The 21,702-nt window shown below is 44.4% G+C and overlaps 1 protein-coding gene across 1 annotated transcript in view; it reads left to right on the top strand.

The window, feature by feature from the left end:
• MOB1A (MOB kinase activator 1A) overlaps positions 1-21,702 on the top strand; it is a 27,388-nt gene continuing 5,686 nt past the window's right edge. The window contains 6 exon segments of the mRNA XM_077805872.1: positions 1-132; positions 134-324; positions 5,045-5,211; positions 6,694-6,787; positions 12,904-13,037; positions 18,944-19,107. Coding sequence (XP_077661998.1) covers positions 1-132; positions 134-324; positions 5,045-5,211; positions 6,694-6,787; positions 12,904-13,037; positions 18,944-19,107 — 882 coding nt within the window.

The raw sequence follows: 21,702 nt of genomic DNA on the forward strand, positions 1-21,702 counted from the left end.
ATGGGTGGGGGCGGAGGCTGTACCGCTAACGCCCCATCCCCCCTTCACCTTGTCCTCCATCCTGCCTCCCCTCCCCACCCGCTCCCTCCGCCAGCCAACCCCTCCTCTCCGCCCCGCCCTTTTCCTTGCCCGGGGGGGCGGGGCCGCGCGCTCCTCTCGCGAGATCCTGCGCGCGGCCCCGCCCGGCCCGGCGCTCGCGGCGGGGAGGCAGTTGGTGGCTCGCTCTCGCTGCGCAGCTCAGGGCCGGACGCAGCCAGCGGCGCCTCCCCTCCCCCCGCCGGGACCCCCCTCCCCCTTCCGCAGCCTGAAGATGAGCTTCCTCTTGTGAGTGGCCGGGGGGCTCCCGGGGCGAGGGGGAGGGAGCCTGCCTCGGGGCGGGGGTCTGCTCGCTAGGCGGCGGCGGGGGGGTCGTGAAGAGGTTGGGGAGCGGGGAGGAGAGTTGGGGGTGATCGGGGGGGCGGGCTCTGTAGCCCGTGGGGTAGGAGGGGGGATTCGGGGGGGGACCTGTGAAGAGGTTGAAGGGGAGGGAGGGGAGTTGGGGGTGGTGGGGGGGGCGGGATCTGTAGCCCGTGGGGTGGGGGGGGTTCGGGGGGGGAGAGAATTGGGGGTGGTGGGGGGGCGGGATCTGTAGCCCGTGGGGTGGGAGGGGTTCGGGGGGGGAGAGAATTGGGGGTGATCAGGGGGGCGGGATCTGTAAGTCCGTGGGGTAGGAGGGGGAAATCGTGGGGGAGAGAATTGGGGGTGATCAGGGGGGCGGGATCTGTACTCCGTGGGATAGGAGGAGATGCTCGCTAGGCGGGGGTGGGACCTGTGAAGACGTTGGGGAGCAGGGAGGAGAATTCGGGGGGGCGGGATCTGTAGCCCGTGGGGTGGGGGGGGATCGGGGAGACCCGTGAAGAGGTTGGGGGGGAGAGAATTGGGGGTGATCGGGGGGCGGGATCTGTAGTCCGTGGGGTAGGAGGGGATGCTCGATAGGCGGGGGTGGGACCCGTGAAGAGGTTGGGGAGGGGAGCGAGGAGAGTTGGGGGTGATTGGAAATCTGTAGCCTGTGGGGTAGGAGGGAGAGGATCGGGGGGTGGGACCCATGAAGAGGTTGGGGAGGGGGGAGGAGAATTGGGGGTGATCGGAGATCTGTAGCCCGTGGGGTAGGAGGGGGAAGATTGGGGGGGGACCTGTGAAGAGGTTGGGGGGTAGAGAATTGGGGGTGATTGCAGGGGGTGGGGTCTGTAGCCCATGGAATAGAAGGGGGAAATGGGGGGGGAGGAGAATTGGGGGTGATTGGGGGGCGGGATCTGTAGCCCGTGGGGTAGGAGGGAGAAGATCGGGGGCGGGACGACCTGTGAAGAGGTTGGGGGGGAGAGAATTGGGGGTGATCGCGGGACGTGGGATCTGTAGCCCGTGGAATAGGAGGGGGGAATCGGGGGGGAGGAGAATTGGGGGTGATCGGGGGGTGGGATCTGTAGTCCGTGGGGTAGGAGGGGATGCTCGCTAGGCGGGGGTGGGACCTGTGAAGTGGTTTGGGAAGGGGGGAGGAGAACTGGGGATGATCAGAGATCTGTAGCCTGTGGGGGAAGATGGGGGGGGGGGGACCCGTCAAGAGGTTGGGGAGCGGGGAGGAGAATTGGGGGTGATCAGAGATCTGTAGCCTGTGGGGTTGGAGGGGGAGGATCGGGGGGAGACCTGTGAAGAGGTTGGCGGGGGGAGGGAGGAGAGTTGGGGGTGATCAGGAGGGCGGGATCTGTAAGTCCGTGGGGTAGGAGGGGGAAATCGGGGGGGAGAGAATTGGGGGTGATCAGGGGGGCGGGATCTGTACTCCGTGGGATAGGAGGGGATGCTCACTAGGCGGGGGTGGGACCTGTGAAGACGTTGGGGAGCAGGGAGGAGAATTCGGGGGGGCGGGATCTGTAGCCCGTGGGGTGGGGGGGGATCGGGGCAGACCCGTGAAGAGGTTGGGGGGGAGAAAATTGGGGGTGATCGGGGGGCGGGATCTGTAGTCCGTGGGGTAGGAGGGGATGCTCGATAGGCGGGGGTGGGACCCATGAAGAGGTTGGGGAGGGGAGAGAGGAGAGTTGGGGGTGATTGGAAATCTGTAGCCTGTGGGGTAGGAGGGAGAGGATCGGGGGGTGGGACCCATGAAGAGGTTGGGGAGGAGAATTGGGGGTGATCGGAGATCTATAGCCCGTGGGGTAGGAGGGGGAAGATGGGGGGGGGACCTGTGAAGAGGTTGGGGGGGAGAGAATTGGGGGTGATCGTGGGGCATGGGATCTGTAGCCCGTGGAATAGGAGGGGGGAATCGGGGGGGAGGAGAATTGGGGGTGATCGGGGGGTGGGATCTGTAGTCCGTGGGGTAGGAGGGGATGCTCGCTAGGCGGGGGTGGGACCTGTGAAGAGGTTTGGGAAGGGGGGAGGAGAACTGGGGATGATCAGAGATCTGTAGCCTGTGGGGGAGGATGGGGGGGACGACCCGTCAAGAGGTTGGGGAGCGGGGAGGAGAATTGGGGGTGATCGGAGATCTGTAGCCTGTGGGGTAGGAGGGGGAGGATCGGGGGGGGGGGCTGTGAAGAGGTTGGCGGGGGGAGGGAGGAGAGTTGGGGGTGATCGGGGGCAGGATCTGTAGCCCATGGGGTAGGGGGGATGCTCGTTCGGTGGGGGTGGGACCTGTGAAGAGGTTGGGGGGGAAGGTATCGGTCGCTTGTGGGGGGGGTGGCCCTTGGCATGGGAAGCGGCATGGAGTGGGGGAAAGGGGGTTGGTGGCTCTTGGCCTGGTGGGGAAGGAATCCGTGACCTGGGGGGTTGCAGACCCTGCATATAGGGCAGGTGCCATGTGTGAGCAGGGAGGGTTGAGAGGAGGATTGCAGAATCCAGCCTGAAGCCCCGGGTGCAGGGAACAGGGCTGTGACCTTTGGCACCGGGTAGATGTCCTCTATCATTCAGGTTTGACCCTGCTGCTCTAGGGGAGATGCTGGTGTAACGCCACAGACCCCAGTCATGGGTGGGTGGGTGGATGGATGGAATCAAACCCGGGACCTCTGGAGCTTAGTGCATGAGCCTCTACCGCATGAGCTAAAAGCCAACTGGCTGTTAGCTAAGGCTGTAGAACAAACTCATTCATCTCTCTCTCTCTCTAAGTGGTCTCAGTGCCACTAGATGGGACACAACACCACACAGTGTGTGGGTTACACTGGCATGGTTTGAAAGCTTGATGTGCTCAAGGCAGAGGCCTCTGTCATGTGCAGGGTGAACTCCACTGAGTCCAGAATCTGCACCGTTAGCATTTCGCCGTTGACTCAGGCTGCACCAGGCAGCTAGTAGGACACGCATATGAGCCAAACGAGCTTGATTTGCCAGTGTATTGCTGGTAGTACCAAAGCTTTTGCACCAAACTAGTGTGTTTATTTCCATCATAGGGTTAACAGCAAAACTTTGGGCCTGATTCTCCTGTCACTTGCACTGGTGTAAATCACGGGTGTAAGCAAGAGAAGAATTAGCCCCCTGTTCATGGTCAACAAAGGCAAGTGGGTATTGCTGTTTAAGGATATCTGGATTCACCACTTTACATTCTGATAACCTGATTTTTCTGGCTATTTGTGTACATGGCCCCCTAAATTGCCATGTATTATTATTATTACTGCTACTTGTTGTTTGTATTGTAATGGCACCTTTGAGGCCCCGCTCAGGATCTGGACTCCAGTGGGATAGGCACTATTTGTCAGAAGACCCTGGTTTTATAATTTAAATACAAATATATGTTTTTCTTTGTGTCCTTTCTGCTCACAAAGGGTCTGATTCAGCAGCTCTTACTTGGGTTGACTAATGTGCACAAATAGATTCATTGATTTCAATGGGACTGTTCTCATAAGTACTACTCAATATGAGAAAAGCTCCCGGTATCCAGCCCAAACGTGTAATTGACTGGTAGTCTGGATCATCATAGGTATGTCCAGGAAGATATAGATTTTTAACAATGAATTAGGGCCATTTCTGCTGAACAGCATGCTGGGCTTTTGAAGGTGATGTTCATAATTGTTTAAAAACGGGCTGGAAAGGAGAGGTAACTATGCTGGGAGTTAGGGTGATCACTATAGCCTTTGATCCTAGGTAAAGGATTCCTGTATGATTATTGTTTTTTTGCAGTATGGTCTGTAACGACACTTGTATTTTTTGCATATACTCAGTGTGGTGTGGTTCTGTAGATAACTATTTTCTATAATTATTTGGGTTTATCTCTCCATCAGCAAATCTGTCGTGCTAATGAACATTGTATTACATGAAACAGTTACTATTAGAGAAGGACTGGCTAAAATGGGTCAGGGGAACCTAGGTAGCCAGGACTCTTAGGTTCTAATTCCAACTTTGACCAGTGATTTGATATATGATCTTGGACATGCATTAACCTATCTATTCCTCAGTTTCCCTATTTGTAAAATGGGAATATTTACCTGCCTCACAGGGTGTTGTGAGATTAAATTGTTGGTAACAGACTCTGAACTCCTTGGCTGAAAGGTACTATAAAAGTTTTTTAAAAAATTGTCATGCAAAATATTCAATCATACTTTAAACGCATTGCCAATGAGTTGACTGATGTAAATAATTGCATGGGGCAGCATCCTATAATCCTCACTCACATGATTATTCTCACTGAAGTATTTTCATGTCTAAGGACTACATTCATAAGCATTTCATGATCAGGCCCCAAACTTGAAATGAAATCTAATTGGTTAAATATCAACCACATTCTGTTCAGTGTTTCTTACAGTAATTCATGTCATGTGGTTGTATGGTATGGTCTTGTCATGAAAACTTACCAGCCCAGGCACAAAATCTGCTCACCCTGCTCTTTTACCAGAAAGGTGATAATGAAAAACATAATGTCACTTGCCAGGAGCAAGGAGAATTCAGCAAGGCTAGTATAGTACACAGATAAATGTTCCGTTAGATGTTTAATAAAATATGAGAATATATAGTCTTTGGAATTAAAAGTTCCACTTTGAAATGTAGAACTACTATTGACAACATAATTGAAAATCCGTATCTGTTCTATCAGTGGCAGTCGGTCCTCTAAAACATTCAAACCCAAGAAGAATATTCCTGAAGGCTCCCATCAGTACGAGCTCTTGAAACATGCAGAAGCAACCTTGGGAAGTGGTAATCTTAGACAAGCAGTTATGTTGCCAGAAGGAGAGGACCTCAATGAATGGATTGCAGTTAACAGTAAGTCCTTAGAAAAAATAACTGGCTGCATACTTGAGAAAACTGTGTATTTTAAAGCATCTTTTCACACTTACAAATATTGACTGGATACTTCATTTTTAGATTTATCGACTGTCAGTGGGATTTTGGCTCCTAAGTGCCTAAATCCCTTCTGAAAATGTGATTTAGGCTCCTAAATTGGTTAGGCGTTGTGAGGCTGTGTGCAGCAACACTTACATACCTGAAGAATCTGAGCCTAATTCTTTTGAGGGGAGAGGGATATTTCCAAACCAATATTTCTCTGTTCATTTTATTTTGGCTTTTTGTTTTATTATATTGGATTATTAAGCAAACAGTAACTGTCACAGGCTTCAAAAAGAACGTTAGTGGTGCCTAGAACACATGTCACATTCTCACCGTTTAACTCTTGGTTTATGCTCAGATGACATTCTGTCAGGCAGGAATGTGTGTGATGGAAGCTTGTAGACACACTCCATATTTTCCAAGACATGTACCATATAAGCGTAGTATCTTTTGTACATAATATGAACACTGGATCAATTTTGATAATTTAAAACTATTAATAAATGTGGATTAATTTTTATTTAATAGCAGTTTAAGTAATCTTGTTGTTCAACTACACTAAAACTCCTATCTTGACTAATTCACTGGCAACACGAGTGTCAATTCCAAGCTGGACTACAATGAAACAATTTAAACTAGACTTCCCCTTTTTAAAAGGGTTTCCAGGTATAGTCTAATCTATACTAATATATTCTAAGAAATTTTAAGTGGCTGTTCTCAAACTAAACAAGAAAATTATATACAGGCTATCTTTAGTCTGAAAGTGTCTGCCTTAAATTGTAAGGAGCACATTGTAATACCCGTGTTTTACTAGTGGAGTAATAATCAGTGCAAGGATTGGGATTTTTTTTTTTCTGAGCACTCCTTTAGGACTAGTGGTTAGAAAAAGATTACTGATCCTGAAAATGTTTGCACTGGTCTTCAAACTAAAGACTTTGAAAGTCATTTCGGCATGATTTTAGCATGTGATATTTTACCACTACACTTACAGATTAATGCTGACTCCCCGTATTGTTTGCAAGCTGGGGAGTCTATTTTCAGATGTTAAGACATTGGTTTTCAGCACTCTAAGGTTTTGAGCTTGGCAGCCACTACATGGCTTTCCCAAAAGATTGAATTCAACCAAGGGAAATTGCACACTAGACTTAAATATTTTAGTGAAATAGGACTATGATGTTCCAATAAAAAAAAAGGTCAGATCAAAATGGCTAGAGAATAGAAATCTTCACTCTGAGAAGGTTGTTACTGGCAGTGTGGTGCAATACAGAATGAAAACCACTTTTCTCTGAAAATGATGTGTTGTGTTCACACTAGTGATGATGGTATTTCCATCTGACCAGATAATCCACCAGAGAAGATAACATCAACATAAGTCTTTAAATTCCATGTACACTTAAAGTTGATGTGTTATCTTTACAGCTGTGGATTTCTTCAATCAGATCAATATGTTATATGGGACCATCACAGAATTCTGCACAGAAGCAAGCTGTCCAGTGATGTCTGCTGGACCAAGGTAGGAAACTCACTGCAGTAGACCAGCCATAGTATATGAACAGGGGTAGGTCACAAATATAAAAAAACATGCAACATTAATGGAAAAAGAACAGATAATCATGCGGTGTTTTATAGCCTCATTGTCATGCCCCTGTGAATTATTTCCTATCCCCCCACATACAGCACTGCAAAATTGACAAGGTGCATTTTGGGGAACTTTGCGTTCTTGTGAGCTGTCGGGTACTGGTGCTGTCAGAGGGAGGTTGTTGGACTTAGAGATATCATTGGTTCAATCTGGTGTCTTTAATACTGTATATTTACACAGGAGTGAAGGATGGGTCACAACATTATCTCTGTTGGTCTGAAGATCACAGAGATTCCGGTCATATTCATGATCCAAATATATTGATTCAGTGAAACTTTTTTTTTCAAGAAAACATTTTGTTTTAAAGCACCTTAGTTACGTTACAGAACTGCATATTAATCTATTGATCAAGAATCTTTTTTTAGATTATTCACATGTGTGAAGAATTTACTCAGACCACTTATGCTGATTTTGAAAACTAAAAAACAATTGTTTTCACTTCATTAACACCCACCCACAGCATCTAGGCTCTGTACCTAGGGGTAGAAAAAGTCATAAATTCTGTCCAGTGACCTCACCCGGCAGAGATGGATGGCTGGAAATAGGGGAAGCTGAATGGTCATGATTATACTGGTTCAAAACAGGAAGGAGTGCCTTCACAGGAACTCCAGACTTCTTTCAGAAGAATACAAAACATATATGAGAAACTCAGCAATATAATAGACTACTTACTTTGTTGTCACAAACATTAATATATCGAGCCCAATGCTGAATATCTCATAAAAACCCTTTGCTTTATTTGGACTAGGGACTTTTGTAGTAACATGCTCCATTTTTAAAATTTTTTTTATTATTATTATTATTTAATTTGGTGTAGGTTGTGTTTTCCATGCCAAGTATACACAGTATTCTGAATTCTTGCAGCGGTAATGGACTCTTGTTTTGTAGCTTCACACATGTCCACAAAAACTTCCCATGCACTCATAAAGCATTGTGGTTTTTAGCAGCACAAGATCAGATGTGTTATCTACTGGAGCAACCTAATAGTGCCAGTTGTTCTGTGGAAAGGGTCTAGTCATCTCAAAGGAAGGCTCATATATCTCTTGCGGTGGGAAAGGATATGCTCTTGTGGCAAAGTGTTGCAGGCAGTAGGTCTGATGTCTTGTGGGGGTAAAGAGAAGTACGTGATGGGTTTGAATGCACATGAGAGTTGTCTCATATTCAGATGTGTCTAATATGGCAGGTAGCACATATAAAGCATCTCTTTCGGGGCAGAAAGAAACAAGTTTCACTACAGTTTTTTTTTCTTCCAGCAGTTTACTGCAAACACTGACTAGATTGGAGCTTAGTGGCACATGCCACAGCTAGGTATTCTGATTGTGGCATTTCTTCTGGAGGTGTAGAAGATTTTTGTTCACTATAGTCAGCAAAGACTAATGAAAGTTTACAACTATGACTCAGTGAAAAAGGAGTCTGGCTGACCTGCAGTATTCAATGTAAAACCGTGTCCTATGATTTTATTTTATTTGTTAACTGGTAATATCTAGGCTTGAAAGTTTTAGCTTAGAAAGTTCCTGTTTCTATATTTGGTGTGCTTTCCTTTCAACACTTCCTGTTTGAACTGGAACACTTGATGTCTGCTTTTAGTTTGACTGTTGGGGTTTGTTAGTGAGAGAGAAACTTCATATGAGTAAAGTATGCAGTTTTTCCAAGTTTTCTGTGTAACACTGCAGAACTCAGATTGCTTTCTTGGAGACCTACTGTCAATTCCTACATAAAGGTTTGGGTGGTCCCTTGAAATTACTTAGATCACAAAACCCTGTGCATCAGTCTCAGACTCAGGGTTTCAGATGTACTTTTGCAGATGTACAGTCTTGCTGATGTCTTCAGAGCTTGAATTGCCTTTGCTCTCCTTACTGGAAGCCAATGGAGGGACGTATGATTCATGATCAGCAAAAGGATGTTAGCAGCAATAGATACTGCATATAATTCCTCAAACTAGTTTCCTCAACATTCCCTGAAAACAATTTTTAAAATGGGACTCTAGTTGCCAGCTTTAACTTAACGTTTTTTTTTTTAAATATATAGAGGATCAAAATTATTAAATTTCGCTCATTACAAAGTAACTGATGATCTGAATTAAAACACTTCTGTTGTGGTAACACCAAAGGCTCCAGTCTAGATTTGGACTCTTGTGTGAGGCACTGTAGAAACACAGATAAAGGAACAGTCCCTGCTCTAATGAGCTTACACTCAAAGGCTCTGGATTCCTCAAACAATTAGCTATGTGTTCAACTTTAAGCATTAGTCATTCTGTTGACTTCAAGCGATTCTATAGAGGTCTGCTGTATGGTTTTCGTTGCAGGATCAGGGCCTGAACGTTTTAAATAACTTCTTTAACAAATGATGTTAAAGCATTTAGCAAAACAACATCCATTTTCCTGCAAATGCTTTTCCTGAATAGTAGTCCACTGGACTTTAATGGAATTAGTCATACTTTATATTTGCATGTATAAAGGCTTCAGTATTCAGCCCTAGGTATATTGTAATAAGACTTAAAAAAAAAAAATTCCCTCAAATGTTTATAGAGCACCAGTTCCCTTGTGAATTATATAGGTCCTTGCAAGCCTTCAAGTGAGCCAAATTCTCACTGTACCCTATGGGATTCCCAAGCACAAAGAGCTTGTACAATCAGACCCCAGATAGATGTTTTTGTAATACTGGCTAAATCCTAATGAGCTACACTCATGACTCTGTTTTTCCTTCCATCTCTAGCATTCAACAGTTGTGGTCAGTTTCTGCTTGGTAACTGCAGGATAACATGCCAAACTTATAACTTCTTTCCTTCTCCTACAACCAGTAATCTATCTATCTATATGGTTTGGTCAGCTCATCTTCTTGTTCTGGCTCAGCTCGCTGGCTACTGCTTGCTACCGCATCTGGTCTGAGCTGAGCTTTCTTTGTTCTCATGGTGTCAAGTATCAGAGGGGTAGCCGTGTTAGTCTGGATCTGTAAAAGTGGCAAAGAGTCCTGTGGCACCATATAGACTAAGACGTATTGGAGCATAAGCTTTCATGGGTGAATACATCCAGTGAAGTGGGTATTCACCCACGAAAGCTTATGCTCCAATACATCTGTTAGTCTATAAGGTGCCACAGGACTCTTCGCTGTTTGTTCTGATGGATGCCCGTTTAATGAGGAATATAGTACATAATACAGTGCCTTCTAATTGTGATTTTTTTACATGTACCTTCAGTTCCTCCCCAAATGCCTTTTTGACTAAAATTTTCTTCTTTTTTCCAGTCCCAAATGATTTTTGCATGGGGGTGGGGTAAAAGGGAACTTGGAAGACAGTCAGCTAGGCTGAGCATGAGAACACTGGTGAAAACTACAATTAAGGCATTTTTCAAATGTGCTTTTTTAGCATGTTGGAATAACTCGAATGGTTTTGGTTTAAAATTTAGCACATCTCTCAGCCACAGAAAAGATTCACTCTTCATTTTGCCAAGTTTTGGAAAAATGTAAGAAATAAAGATGCATAGTATTTTCCTTCCCGATTTAAGGGCACACATAGCGCAGTTATGGGTATACACCATTTTTGGATATTCACATACAGACTTTGATCCTCTGGACCCTCCTGTATCCTGGCAGCTGTCTGTACTGAACTAGTCGTTCTGGTTGCCTTCTTCCCTTCCCTCCCACCAATGGCGGGCAAGATTCAGAGTTAATGTGAGTTTATTGATGATGTGTGGGATCATTGACTTAAATGCTGAATGGGCAGACGGAACGGGTGTATTAGGAAAAGCAACCAACAGAATGCTTTATATTAGACAGTCTTACACACTCCTCTCCTAGCTTCTCAATGCATACATCCCACCAATGTAACTTTTCATTATCTCTGAATTTTGCCTAGTATTAGAGGGGGCCTGGAAGGTGGGACACGCACTTAAAATTTTCAGCTTCCTATGCTATGGGTTATTCATCCCAGAATCCACTGTGTCAGAGTGGATGCTTTGAAATGAAAAGCACTATGGCTCATTAGAAAGACTGCCAGGACAGCTGGGTCTCAGTGCCTCTAATTTCACACTTCATTTCACACTCTGAAGTACACTCCCACAGAGTGTAGGAAACATAAGTTGCATAAATCCTGTAATAAACTCATTAGCACTCTCCCTTTAGTGATTTTTGTTTAATCTTATTATAAAATTAAACTTGTTCTGTGGTATGGTTAAGAGTTTAAAATGTCAGAAACCAGGAGCATAAGAACATAAAAATGGTCACAGTGAGTCAGACCAATGGTCCATCTAGCCCAGTATCCTGTCTCTGACAGTGGCCAGTGCCAGGTGCTTCACAGAGAATGAACAGAACAGGGCAGTTTTGAGCGATCCATTCCTTGTCCATCCAATCCCAGCTTCTAGCAGTTGGAGGCTTAAAGACATGTGAAGCATGGGGTTGCATCCCTGACCAACTTGGCTAATAGCCATGGATGGACCTATTGTCCATGAACTCATCTAATCCTTTTTTGAACCCAGTTATGCTGTTGGCCTTCACAGCATCCCATCATAACAAGTTCCACCGACTGACTGTACGTTTTGTGAAGAAGTAATTCCTTATGTTTGTGTTAAATCTGCTGCCTATTCATTTCACTGGGCGACTCTTGGTTTTTGTGTTATGTGACAGAGTAAATAACACTTCCTTATTTGCTATCTCAACGCCACTCATTATGTTGTAGATCCCAATCCTTTCTGTTTTCCTCACTAGGATTGAACTTCCAATTTTTAAAAGGCCTCTAATTGCTTCTTTTAGTCTGTAGTTTTGTCTAGAAATGGTGGTATTTTTTTGGTCCTCTTACTGTTTTCTTTTATTTGAGGTATACATTTAAAAATACCATAATAGAGGCTCAAACTAAAGAATCTCCGTGCAGTTTGCAGGCATTTCCCCCTTGCAACTGCTCCTTTTAATTAGCTTCCTCATTTTTGTGTAGTTCCCCTATTTGAAGTTAAATGCTGCTGTGGTGGGTTTCTCTGGCCTCTTTCTCCCCTCAAGGATGTTAAATTTAATCACATTAAAGATATAGGGCCAGATCCTCATCTGGCATAAATTGATGTAGCTTCATTGACTTCAGTGGAGCTATGCCAGTTCACACTAGATGAGGATCTGGCCCATGATTTCCATGTCAAATGTGTCACATTGCACATTTAAGACATTAAAGTTAATTCTACACACAGAATCATAAAATACTGCATATTCGCAAAGTACCCTGGTTACATTTAAAGTTGGGACTCTGTCTTTGACTCTGTTACTGCATATAGAACGTCAACTATAATGCAATATTCATTGTTACGTATACTTCTACCATAACTCAGGAACGATGGGTTCAAGCCCAAAGAAGCCATTATGAAATATTAAAGGCAATGCTATATCAAATGATTCAAATAGCAACTGGAAATAGGGACTGCTGGCTTTTGTCCCCAGCTTGGACTTCTCGGGCAAGCTATTTCATTTCTCTGTGTATCAGTTTACTCCAGCTTTTTAAAAATCTTTACCTTCCCAATAGATTATAAAGAAAGAGAACCATCTTTATTGCGTTGCAGTGGCTTCTGGCCCAGACCCTTCACTCCAAGGCAAGCAGGACAAGGGATTGCTGCAGAGGCAGATCACTTAAACTTTGGAAGGGGAAAATGGGACCTCTCTAGTACATCTCCTCATGGCAGCTCAAGCAGCATTATTAATTGGCTCTAAAGGGAGCTGTGGTCAGCTCTCCTCAATTGCACAATAGGAAGTGGAGACTCTAAACCGTAAGAAAAAGAAACTAACACAATTGTGTATAAAAATGACATGGAAGCTGGTTTAAGCCAGAACCCAAAATTCCAATTTCCTGGTTGGGTTCTGATCGAGCCCCTTTTTTAATCATGGTTCAGCTAAAAAAAATTTGTTTGCACTACCATTGTTTAACAAGTAAAACAGGGAGAGCCTGTGCCTAATAAAGAAGTATCTGAAAAAGTAAAATTATTTTTCTTTGTTTAAAGAAACCTTGGTTTTTTCCATAGGTATGAATACCACTGGGCAGATGGTACCAATATAAAGAAACCAATTAAATGTTCAGCTCCAAAGTACATTGATTATTTGATGACATGGGTTCAGGACCAGTTGGATGATGAAACCCTCTTTCCTTCAAAGATTGGTAAGTGAAATCATGACATTCGTGCACTAGGCAGGGGAATACTGTGGTGGTGAGGGCTATAAAAGTACTTAGCTGCATTAGAGAGGAGCTATGGTGGCAGTCACTGGTTGTTGGCGTATTTCTCTTGTTATATCCTATTTTTAACTGGATAATACTGGTATAAAAATTCATCTAGTCTGAAGTTGGGAATGCAGGCTCTCTCTTTTCAAATCATGTCACCCAATCCTTCCTGTGTGAATATATACCATGGGTAGAGCTGCAGATTTGTCACAGCATTTAAAAAAAAAATCACAGAGTAGTTATGGTACATTTAGTAAAAGTCATGGGTTTTGTGACAAATGAAGAGGTGGGACGGAGGGGTGCAGGTGCTGGAGATCAAGCCTGCCCCGTGCTCACCCTTTAGGGGTAGCTCTTGTCCTTTGGGCTTGGACCCAGCTCCCCACTCCAGGTGTTGCAACCTAGTGCATGGAGTCATAGCACTGCTCAAGTTTGGTCTGGGTGCCCGTCCATCATGATATGATGCACAAGCAGCTGGGACAAACCTGAGCGCCATTGCAACACCATACACCAGGTCGCAACACCACTAACTCAAATTTGGCCTGGCCCCCCACTCGTCATGGTGGAGGGGCAGCTGGGCCAAACCTGAGCAGCATTGGGCGAGTTTATTGAAGTCATGGACACAGAGACAGGTCGTAGACGCATGGGAAAGTCATGGTATCTGTGACATTTTTCCCATGATAACAAACTTGCAGCTATGATAATGGGGTAGATTCTGATCCTATAATCACTAGAACAATGGTGGGAAACGTGTAGCCCGCAGACCACACATGACCTGTCAGGATAATCTGCTGGGAACGGCGAACTTTGGCCACTGGGAGCTGCGGGTGACTGTGCCTGTGGACGGTCAATGTAAGCAAACTGTCTCACGGCCTGCCAGCGGATTACCCTGACGGGCCGCAGGTTGCCCACCACTGCACTAGAACTAGAATTTAACACCATCCCTCGTAAAGTCTCACCTCAAATCTGTGTCTTTACTGAAGCTACTGTATGTCAGGTTCACATCTCCAAATAAGCAGAAAAATCTAATCTCAAAGTTTCTAAGTGATAGAAATCTCCCATGGTGAGGATTAGGGGGTATAATATGGCCAAGAAAGTAAACTCCAGTAAGAACAAACTCAGAACTCTTCAAATGAGATTTGTTGCCAGGTGTTTGCCAGCCATGGACTTTATTTTGAAATTTGTTTAAAATAAGAAAAAGTTCTTAATGTTCTTTGCAGTGCATCCTAAAAACTCTCTTATTGGTAGACATGATGTTGTGTAGAGTAGTTAAAAGGTATCATTTAAAAATCTAATGTTTCAAACACTTAAGGATCAATTAGCTGCCTGAACCTCACTGAAAATTAATACTGCTTCATAGATTATACAGTACATGCCCTGCAATCTGTGGTTTACCCCAACTGGGTACGTCTGAGTCAAAACTACTTGCAAATTGTCTCCAGTAGGATTTTGCATCAAGAAACCTAACAGCATAAAAATGCACCTTTTTTGCAATGAAAACTTAGCCTAAATACACAAGTATCATGGTTCCAGTTACATAATTCACTTGTAACCCAAATAAAGAGAGAAAGTTGAAAGTGTTTCCTGCTCTGGATGGGAGAGGGGAGGAACAAGCTATGGACCACCACTGTTTAAAATGCTTAACTTTTCCTTATAAATCAAATCTCATACTGAATTTAATTCAATATGCAGATTTTTGGGGTAGAAAAAGCAGTAGACATTTCCATATGTTATGATCTCCTATTTTGCTGTCTACTAATACTTGTTTGTTGAAGGTAAGTATAGAGTGACTTAACTAATCCATTTAGGTCACTTAGTTGTTTTTTTGTAATCAATTTAAATGAGCTTGAAGCTTTGTAAATGTAATTTGAAAATGTGTTCTTTTGCAAATGTAGGTTAAAATGTATAATGAACTACATTGTAATTTGTTTTTATATGTAATTACTGGTAGGGGATCTTGTCTGAATTTTATAAAACTGTTAGTCAAAAAAATCCTGCAAACGTGTTCCTACAGTAATATGAATAGCTGCAAGGACTTCAGTGGGATTATGCATGGTTAGTGTTAAAATGGTGCATAAGTGTCTGCAGCATAAGGGAATAAATTAGTATTTTTAATGAAAATTCCTCTGGATGGTATAAAATCTTTGTGACTTGAAAACAAAATTGCTTCAGTTTAAGAAGCTTCAGCTTGGTGGGATAACTCACATAACTGGAGTACTGTCATGGATGGTTATAAACTGTTCAGGAAGGACAGGCAGGGCAGAAAAGGTGGGGGAGTAGCACTGTATGTAAGGGAGCAGTATGACTGCTCAGAGCTCCGGTACGAAACTGTAGAAAAACCTGAGTGTCTCTGGATTAAGTTTATAAGTGTGTGCAACAAGAGTGATGTAGTGGTGGGAGTCTGCTATAGACCACCGGACCAGGGGGATGAGGTAGATGAGGCTTTCTTCCGGCAGCACATGGAAGCTACTAGATCGCATGCCCTGATTCTCATGGGTGACTTTAATTTTCCTGATATCTGCTGGGAGAGCAATACAGCGGTGCATAGACAATCCAGGAAGTTTTTGGAAAGCACCAGGAAATTGTCCCCTACGCAAGTGCTAGAGGAGCCAACTGGGGGGGCACTTTTCTTGACCTGCTGCTCACAAACCGGGTAGAATTAGTAGGGGAAACAAAAGTGGATGGGAATCTGGGAGGCAGTGACCATGAGTTGGTTGAGTTCAGGATCCTGACGCAGGGAAGAAAGGTAAGCAGCAGGATACGGACCCTGGACTTCAGGAAAGCAGACTTCGACTCCCTCAGGGAACGGATGGCCAGGATCCCCTGGGGGACTAACTTGAAGGGGAAAGGAGTCCAGGAGAGCTGGCTGTATTTCAAGGAATCCCTGTTGAGGTTACAGGGACAAACCATCCCGATGAGTCGAAAGAATAGTAAATATGGCAGGCGACCAGCTTGGCTTAATGGTGAAATCCTAGCGGATCTTAAACATAAAAAAGAAGCTTACAAGAAGTGGAAGGTTGGACATATGACCAGGGAAGAGTATAAAAATATTGCTCGGGCATGTAGGAATCATATCAGGAGGGCCAAATCGCACCTGGAGCTGCAGCTAGCAAGAGATGTCAAGAGTAACAAGAAGGGTTTCTTCAGGTGTGTTGGCAACAAGAAGAAAGCCAAGGAAAGTGTGGGCCCCTTACTGAATGAGGGAGGCAACCTAGTGACAGAGGATGTGGAAAAAGCTAATGTACTCAATGCTTTTTTTGCCTCTGTTTTCACTAACAAGGTCAGCTCCCAGACTGCTGCGCTGGGCATCACAAAATGGGGAAGAGATGGCCAGCCCTCTGTGGAGATAGAGGTGGTTAGGGACTATTTAGAAAAGCTGGACGTGCACAAGTCCATGGGGCCGGACGAGTTGCATCCGAGAGTGCTGAAGGAATTGGCGGCTGTGATTGCAGAGCCATTGGCCGTTATCTTTGAAAACTCGTGGCGAACCAGGGAAGTCCCGGATGACTGGAAAAAGGCTGATGTAGTGCCAATCTTTAAAAAAGGGAAGAAGGAGGATCCTGGGAACTACAGGCCAGTCAGCCTCACCTCAGTCCCTGGAAAAATCATGGAGCAGGTACTCAAAGAATCAATCCTGAAGCACTTGCATGAGAGGAAAGTGATCAGGAACAGCCAGCATGGATTCACCAAGGGAAGGTCATGCCTGACTAATCTAATCGCCTTCTATGATGAGATTACTGGTTCTGTGGATGAAGGGAAAGCAGTGGATGTATTGTTTCTTGACTTTAGCAAAGCTTTTGATACGGTCTCCCACAGTATTCTTGTCAGCAAGTTAAGGAAGTATGGGCTGGATGAATGCACTATAAGGTGGGTAGAAAGCTGGCTAGATTGTCGGGCTCAACGGGTAGTGATCAATGGCTCCATGTCTAGTTGGCAGCCGGTATCAAGTGGAGTGCCCCAAGGGTCGGTCCTGGGGCCGGTTTTGTTCAATATCTTCATAAATGATCTGGAGGATGGTGTGGATTGCACTCTCAGCAAATTTGCGGATGATACTAAACTGGGAGGAGTGGTAGATACGCTGGAGGGAAGGGATAGGATACAGAAGGACCTAGACAAATTGGAGGATTGGGCCAAAAGAAATCTGATGAGGTTCAATAAGGATAAGTGCAGGGTCCTGCACTTAGGATGGAAGAATCCAATGCACCGCTACAGACTAGGGACTGAATGGCTAGGCAGCAGTTCTGCGGAAAAGGACCTAGGGATGACAGTGGACGAGAAGCTGGATATGAGTCAGCAGTGTGCCCTTGTTGCCAAGAAGGCCAATGGCATTTTGGGATGTATAAGTAGGGGCATAGCGAGCAGATCGAGGGATGTGATCGTTCCCCTCTATTCGACATTGGTGAGGCCTCATCTGGAGTACTGTGTCCAGTTTTGGGCCCCACACTACAAGAAGGATGTGGGTAAATTGGAGAGAGTCCAGCGAAGGGCAACAAAAATGATTAGGGGACTGGAACACATGACTTATGAGGAGAGGCTGAGGGAGCTGGGATTGTTTAGCCTGCAGAAGAGAAGAATGAGGGGGGATTTGATAGCTGCTTTCAACTACCTGAAAGGGGGTTCCAAAGAGGATGGCTCTAGACTGTTCTCAATGGTAGCAGATGACAGAACGAGGAGTAATGGTCTCAAGTTGCAGTGGGGGAGGTTTAGATTGGATATTAGGAAAAACTTTTTCACTAAGAGGGTGGTGAAACACTGGAATGCGTTACCTAGGGAGGTGGTAGAATCTCCTTCCTTAGAGGTTTTTAAGGTCAGACTTGACAAAGCCCTGGCTGGGATGATTTAACTGGGAATTGGTCCTGCTTCGAGCAGGGGGTTGGACTAGATGACCTTCTGGGGTCCCTTCCAACCCTGATATTCTATGATTCTAAGAGTTATTTAGACTTTCGATTTGTTAACACACAGTTAGGATAAACATTTTTAGGATACTGGCCAAAATTTTTAAAGTCCATAATTAGGCTTCTAAGGGTGAGATCTTTGAAAGTACCTAAGTGACTAAAGAGTACTAGTCCCATTGATTTAAAATCCTTATGGAGTATAGCTAAGGCCCCAATCCTGCAGACACTTACACACATGCTTTACTTCACTTCCATAAATAGTCCCATTAATGTCAATGGGACTGCCCAAGGTAGTAGTAATAAGCTTGTATGTAAATGTGTGTGGGATTGGGGCCTAAGAAGCTCTCCAAAAGGGAGTTAACTCTCTTTTTACAGATTAGGGTGATAATTTAAATGACTTGCCCTGTGTGGTCACACAGGAAGTCCATATCAGAACAAGAATTAGAATACAGATGTTAGATAATTAGACTTGGCCCCTATGGCCAGTGGGTATCCCATCCCTATTCAGCCAAGCACTTTCGTTTATGATTGACTTCAGGGAGACTGTTTGCATGTTTAAAGTTAGACATGTGCATAAGTGCCTTGCTGAATCAGGGCCTATATGCACAAAGGGTCTGTTTTTTTAAAAAGGTGCTAAGTCCCCTTAGTTCTTGTCGACCTCAAAGAGAACTATGGATGCTCAGTAGTTTCTGGAAAGGGGATGTGAGTGATGCTTTGCATAAGTGATTATTTGCTCCATATCTCAGTTTCTTATATAATTTATTAAAAGTATATTGACTAGATTTTTACAACTGAATAGAATAAGTTTTATGCCCTTACTGAAGCTTGGGGTTTCATTGTTTCTGATTAAGTCTAGTGCCCTTTGGCAGAAAATTTTCATTCAGCAGCTGGGCTTTCTGCTTTCATATATTAAACTGGATTAAAAAATGTTCTGCATTTGTTTGCACTTTTCAGGTGTCCCTTTTCCTAAGAACTTCATGTCTGTGGCAAAGACTATATTGAAGCGTCTCTTTAGGGTCTATGCCCATATTTACCACCAGCACTTTGACTCTGTGATGCAGCTCCAGGAGGAGGCCCATCTCAACACCTCCTTTAAGCACTTTATCTTCTTTGTACAGGTAAGTTTTAAATTACTAGCTATTAGTCCTAAAGTGACTCATTCTACAGGCAAATTTAAAGGGACACTATCAAGTTAAATCTGACCCAGAACGAAGGTTTTATATAAAACAGATTTACAGAATCTATAAGACTAATACAAATGTTTCCATAAATGTTGATTTTTTTTTCCAATAAGTCTGGGATCGCTAGGGAAGTTCCAGAAGCCTGGAAGAAAGCTAAGGGGCCAATATTTAACGAGGGTAAACGGATCATCTGGGTAATTAGAGGCCTGCCAGTCTAACATTAATCCCAGGCAAGATAATGGAGCATCTGATAAAGGACTCGATTAATAAAGAATTAAATGAAGGTAGTATAATTAATACCAAACAGGGGTTTATGGAAATTAGATACTGTCAGACTAACTTTGTTTATGAAATGACAGGTTTGGTTTATACAGATAATAGTGTTGACACAGTATACTTGGACTGCTGTAAGGCATTTGACTTGGTACCTAAGATATAAAATTAACATGGCACACATTAAGTGGATTAAAAGCTACCTAACTGATAGGTCTTCAAACATAATTGTAAATGGGGAATCCTCATTGAACAGGTGTGTTTCTAGTGGGGTGCTGCAGGGATCTGTTCTTGGCCCTACACTATTTAACATTTTTATAAATGATCTGGAAGAAAACAAAATCATCACTGACAAAGGTTGCATATGACATAAAAATTGGGAGAGCGGTAAATGATGAAGAGGGATGGGTCACTAATACAGAGTGATCTGGATCGGTTGGTAAGCTTGGGCGCAAGCAAACCATATGCATTTTACTATGGCTACATGTAAATGTATACATCTTGTCTGTCTTAGAGGATAGGGGACTCTATTCTGGGAAACTGACTGAAATAGATTGCGGGGGTTGTGGTGGATAATCAGCTGAACACATGCTCCCAGAGCAAAGCTGTAGCCCAAAGGGCTAATGCAATCCCTGGATGCATAAACAGGGGAATCTCGAGTAGAAATACGGATTTTTACCTTCCTATTTGGCACTGGTATAATGCTGCTGGAAATCCGTGTCCCCAAGGGTCAGTCCTAGGACCAATCCTATTCAACTTATTCATAAATGATCTGGAGAAAGGGGTAAACAGCGAGGTGGCAAAGTTTGCAGATGATACTAAACTGCTCAGGATAGTTAAGACCAAGGCAGACTGTGAAGAACTTCAAAAAGATCTCACAAAACTAAGTGATTGGGCAACAAAATTGCAAATGACATTTAATGTGGATAAATGTACAGTAATGCACATTGGAAAAAATAACCCCATACAATATGATGGGGGCTAATTTAGCTACAACTAATCAGGAGAAAAATCTTGGAGTCATCGTGGATAGTTCACTGAAGACGTCCACGCAGTGTGCAGCGGCAGTCAAAAAAGCAAACGGGATGTTAGGAATCATTAAAAAAGGGATAGAGAATAAGACGGAGAATATCTTATTGCCCTTATATAAATCCATGGTACGCCCGCATCTTGAATATTGCGTACAGATGTGGTCCCCTCATCTCAAAAAAGATATTCTGGCATTAGAAAAGGGCAACTAAAATGGTTAGGGATTTGGAATGAGTCCCGTATGAGAAGAGATTAAAGAGGCAAGGACTTTTCAGCTTGGAAAAGAGAAGACTAAGGGGGGTATGATAGAGGTCTATAAAATCATGAGTGGTGTGGAGAAAGTGAATAAGGAAAAGTTATTTACTTGTTCCCATAATAGAAGAACTAGGGGCCACCAAGTGAAATTAATGGGCAGCAGGTTTAATACAAATAAAAGGAAGTTCTTCTCTACTCAGCGCACAGTCAACCTGTGGAACTTCTTGCCTGAGGAGGTTGTGAAGGCTAGGACTATAACAGGTGTGACAAAGTTCCTCCTCTACTTTGGTGGGTTCTGCGCTTATTGGCAGATTTGCTCTCCTCAGAGGTTCACAGCAGCCCTCATTTTGGCCACTTTCATGGCTCAAATCTGCCATTCACTCAGTTAGCCTCATCACTGGCCAGCATGAAAAGGAAGAAGAACAATCCCCACAGTCTCTGCTGATCCACCTAGTGGATCAGGGGAACAGGCCAGAGACCTTCCCTCTGGTGGAACCCACAGTCCAGGTCAACTCCTCTGGTATCAAGTAGGGATTTGGGGGGAACCCAGGCCCACCCTCTACTCCAAGTTCCAGCCCAGGGCCCTGTGGATTGCAGCGGTCTACAGTGGCTCCTGTAACAGCTGCGTGACAGCTACAATTCCCTGGGCTACTTCCCCATGGCCTCCTCCCAACACCTTCTTTATTCTCACCACAGGACCTTCCTCCTGGTGTCTGATAATGCTTGTACTTCTCAGTCTTCCAGTAGTACACCTCCTCACACCACAAACTAAAGTGAGCTCCTTTTAAAACCCAGGTACCCTGATTAGCCAGCCTGTCTTAATTGATTCTGGCAGCTTCTTGATTGGCTGCAGGTGTTCTAATCAGCCTGTCTGCTTTAATTGTTTCCAGAAAGTTCCTGATTGTTCTGGAACCTTCCCTGTTACCTTACTCAGGGGAAAGGGACCTACTTAACCTGGGGCTAATATATCTGCCT

Source organism: Eretmochelys imbricata, chromosome 26 (genome assembly GCF_965152235.1).
Source record: "Eretmochelys imbricata isolate rEreImb1 chromosome 26, rEreImb1.hap1, whole genome shotgun sequence".
NCBI lineage: Eukaryota > Metazoa > Chordata > Testudines > Cheloniidae > Eretmochelys > Eretmochelys imbricata.